At 42.3% G+C, this 4024-nt stretch overlaps 1 protein-coding gene across 1 annotated transcript; it reads left to right on the forward strand.

Annotated features, from left to right (window-relative positions):
* The first annotated feature begins 273 nt into the window (after positions 1-273).
* On the forward strand, positions 274-2084 carry LOC105899134 (transcription factor HES-1-B-like). The gene is made up of 4 exons (XM_012826275.2): positions 274-600; positions 707-802; positions 984-1071; positions 1343-2084. The coding sequence occupies exons 1-4, from the start codon at positions 493-495 to the stop codon at positions 1840-1842; spliced, it is 792 nt and encodes a 263-aa protein (XP_012681729.2). The 5' UTR covers positions 274-492; the 3' UTR covers positions 1843-2084.
* The last annotated feature ends 1940 nt before the right edge of the window (positions 2085-4024 follow it).

The raw sequence follows: 4024 nt of genomic DNA on the forward strand, positions 1-4024 counted from the left end.
GTGGTTACTGGGGAGAGACAGCGCAGGGCATTTGTCTGGTGTCCGAAAAACTGTGCCGCGAAGCTTGAGCGTAACGCCTAAAAGCCACCTCCACGCTAATAGCCAATGGTATGGCACTGTGCACGCGCCGCCCGCTCCACACCGTGTGTCTCTTCCAGTGATTGGTGGAAAGTTACTGTGGGAAATAAACTTTGGGAAATTTCACACGAGCCGATCGCGTGCAGTTTGAGAGACATAAATAAGAGCTGCTGAAACGCGCACCGAACTGTCAGATTCGCATAAGACACTGTGGAGCCAACCGAATAAGCGTCTGCCTGCACTGACTGGATCCTCTTTACCTAATGAGTGTACGATATTCTACTGAATACAAGCAAACTCCAGACAAAGTATCATACCAAGGATTTTGATAAATACATTCGGATTATTTATATGTGGGGTGCTGTGACATATCTGAAGAGGACTTTCAGGGGAACCTTGTTTTGATATAGAAAGATGCCAGCGGATAACATGGAGAAATCATCTGGTTCTCCAGTTGCTGCCACGCCGGCAAATTTGATAACGACACCTGATAAACCCAAGACCGCCACGGAGCACAGAAAGGTAAATATCCTACATAGCCAAATGGAAGCTGCGCTAGGTAAAAAGCAGTGTGATACACAACTTGCCAAATGTAAGATTGTAAATCTCATTTTTATCATTTCTCAAGTCATCTAAACCAATAATGGAGAAGAGAAGACGAGCACGCATCAACGAAAGCCTGTGCCAGTTGAAGACCCTTATTTTGAATGCACTTAAAAAAGATGTAAGTAAATGTTTTACATTGTTACCGAAAAGGTATATGTCAAACAACCAATGCTGTAAACGTAAATCCTTTGAGGTAAATTACGTATCCATATACAGTATGAATTTATGTTACATTATTTGGAACTGATGTGTGTTTGTATTATTATTTATTCTGCATATACATTTTAACCATTCCATAGACCTCAAGACATTCGAAACTTGAGAAAGCTGATATTCTGGAAATGACAGTGAAGCACCTAAAAAATCTTCAGCAACTTCAAATGACCGGTTAGTATAACATTGTTTACATTTTCCTTCTAAATACACATAGATTACCCTCTTCATAAAACATCTGGAGCATCCGTTTTAGAGGACGAAATATAATTTATATATCCTGTAGGCTATTTATCAATTTTAAATCAGTGCGTGTAATAAAACATAAAACGAATTGTTCAATCACAAGAAGAGGCCAAATCTCTATGTTTTTGCTCTTGTTCGCACTAAGGCTTATCTAATTGTAAAGCTTTCATTTAAAATTGAATCAATTTTCCTTACACAGGTGCTTTAAACACGGATCCATCAGTAATTGGCAAGTATCGGGCAGGTTTCAGCGAGTGCATGAATGAAGTCACGCGTTTTCTGTCCACGTGTGAAGGGGTGAACACCGACATAAGGACACGACTCCTCAGTCACTTGGCAAGTTGCATCGCGCACATCAACGTGATGAACTGCCCTACACAGCACCCGGTTCCCTCTTGCACTCCTCATCCTGCTTTAAGTCAAGCAGTCCTGCAAGTCGCATGTGCTTCCCCGCAGTTAAATGGTTTGGTTTGCAAAAACGGTACGTCGGTAAGCATCCAACCAGAGGTAGCTAAGGTTTACAGCGGATTCCAGATTGTACCTGCAACGGATGGGAAATTTGCCTTTTTGATTCCAAGCTCGGCGTTCGGTGGACCGGTTATTCCGCTGAACGGGCTGAGCACTGGCGGTGGCAGCATGCTGCATGCCTCTCCTCTTGCGCAGCTGGCCCCGGGGGACTCTGTGTGGAGACCTTGGTAGAGAAACCTCTGCTGGTCTAAGTGTTGGACGCTAAGGACGATTGCAATGTGCTGTAAATTCTTGTAGCCAATGTTTTCTTTGGCATGGTATTTTCTATGAAGTATTTTGAGATTTATATGATAGATTCACTAAAATGTACATATTTTTCGTTGATACAAATGCCAGTTTATATTTGATGCTTCTTTGTAATGTCAGACTTATTTTCATTAAATGTTTTTCTGGATCTGAATAAATGTTTATATGGAAGAAGAACACACGAGTCAACCACTTGACCACTTGTCACCTTTGATCACACTTTGATCACACTTTACACAAAAACATTTATCCTGTGTGGTTGTGTATAGTGGTGCCTGTATCTGGGAAAGGATAATTATATTCAAGAAAGGAAATGATAATGACATATGAGTTCATGAGTTTAACTCTTTATTTCAGCTGATCCAAAGATTTTTTTCCTAAGTTTTTGAGCAGTGATTTCAGTGAAGTTCAGAGGCATTGCCTGTGAGAAGTTAAGTAGACCCAGTAGCATGTCAGAAATCTCCTCTTACTGATACACATTCCCAGAGTGCCATGGTTAATACACATTGCACACCTGCTGGAGCACCACATTAATCATACTAGACTGTCCTGCGTACATGCATGCTGACAGATGCATGAACTTCCAGATTCCATTCTTAACATAATATGGTGTAGAATATGATTTGTCACCTGGACAGACAATCATACAATATTAATTTATATTTTTGTTTGTGCCAGTATTGATACTGGACTGGTTATTTTCTCCTTAGCTGCCACAGTGAGCAGTCAGTACTGTGGCAGGCAGGCAGGCAGGGAACTTTTTCTGAAATGAATAGCTGTGAGATGAGGTGAGAAACCTGAGGTCACGTGAGACGGAGGCAGACCTCCTGGCAGCCAGCTTGGATGTTGTGGAACGTCCCTCTGACACACGTACGCCTGCCTGTCCACTGAGTGGTGTTGACAGACAGAAGAACCTGGACCAGGGCTGAGTGGTGGTAGGGGAAGGGGGTTGATCAGGAGAGGGGGACAGCATGGGGGTGGGCCTCTGGACGGTCCTGTTGATCTGTGTGCATGATTTTTTCATAGTTCAGCTTCAGGGAATCCATGTACTATTCGTCACATAAGTTCTAATTCACAAAGCTGCAGGGCAGACTGTTGGAGAGAAAAGGGTGATAGTGGTTATTCAAAGTAATCTATTCCAAGTCTTTGATGAAGATGAATGGACCTTGTTCAAGCCTTGTTTAGAGCAAATAAAATTCTGTTCTGCACATTCTGACATTACAGGCCGACCGAGTTTCACTATATCAGTAATTTCTTCAATACAGCACAACAGGAAAAAGTACAGTGTCTAATTTTTCCAATATTTTTTCCCATGAAGTTAAGCATAACAGCGTTCAGCGAGGAAGAAAACACAATTCAGTTCATCTTGTTCTATAAAGCACATAAAAACAAATGTTAAAAATGGAAAAATGAAAAAAGTTAATAGTTTCTCACTAAAGGAATAGACTCCAGCCATTAAATAAAATGACAGGCTAATGTGTGTTTTTTTAAGCCTCATTCTCTTTATGGTAGTAAACAAAAGCTAGGAAGGGTAGCCAAGGGCCTCAGAAGAGTGGGCCTCCTCTTGCTGTCATTGACATCCTTTTGGGGTCTTTGAGATCCTTAAAATCCTTGCATTTTCTTAAGAGCCATTGGATCTGTCTAAGAAAACTCCTCTTAACTTTAAAAACAAAACACAACAAAAAAAAAAAAACATTGCCTGTCTTTGAAGTGGGCCTGACGGACAGTGCGTCTACTGCCTGACACAATGAACGGACACAAGACCTGAAGAGCATTTGAGTCTGTGAGGGCTAGTGGTGCTCGAAGCCCAGTGCAATCCCTGTTTAAGCGTCTTTGATCATTTGTTGTCAGGCTTTTTGTTTTTGCTGTTTGGCCTCGAGCCTGCTTGGCCTGGCCGGGGGACTGTTTGTTTGGAGGCAAATCTAAGACTAAGAGTGTTGGTGAGCTTAACAACCCCTGCCAAGTGAACGGCCAAGCAAGCGAGCTGTTCTGAAGACCACCGGTGCAGCTTGTTCTGGTAGAAGCAGGGATGAGAGCCAAGTCTTGATGGGGGCTGAAGCTCTCAGGGTGAATAGTGTCAAAAAGAGGAGTTCTCAGAAACCCTCAT

Source organism: Clupea harengus, chromosome 22 (genome assembly GCF_900700415.2).
Source record: "Clupea harengus chromosome 22, Ch_v2.0.2, whole genome shotgun sequence".
NCBI lineage: Eukaryota > Metazoa > Chordata > Actinopteri > Clupeiformes > Clupeidae > Clupea > Clupea harengus.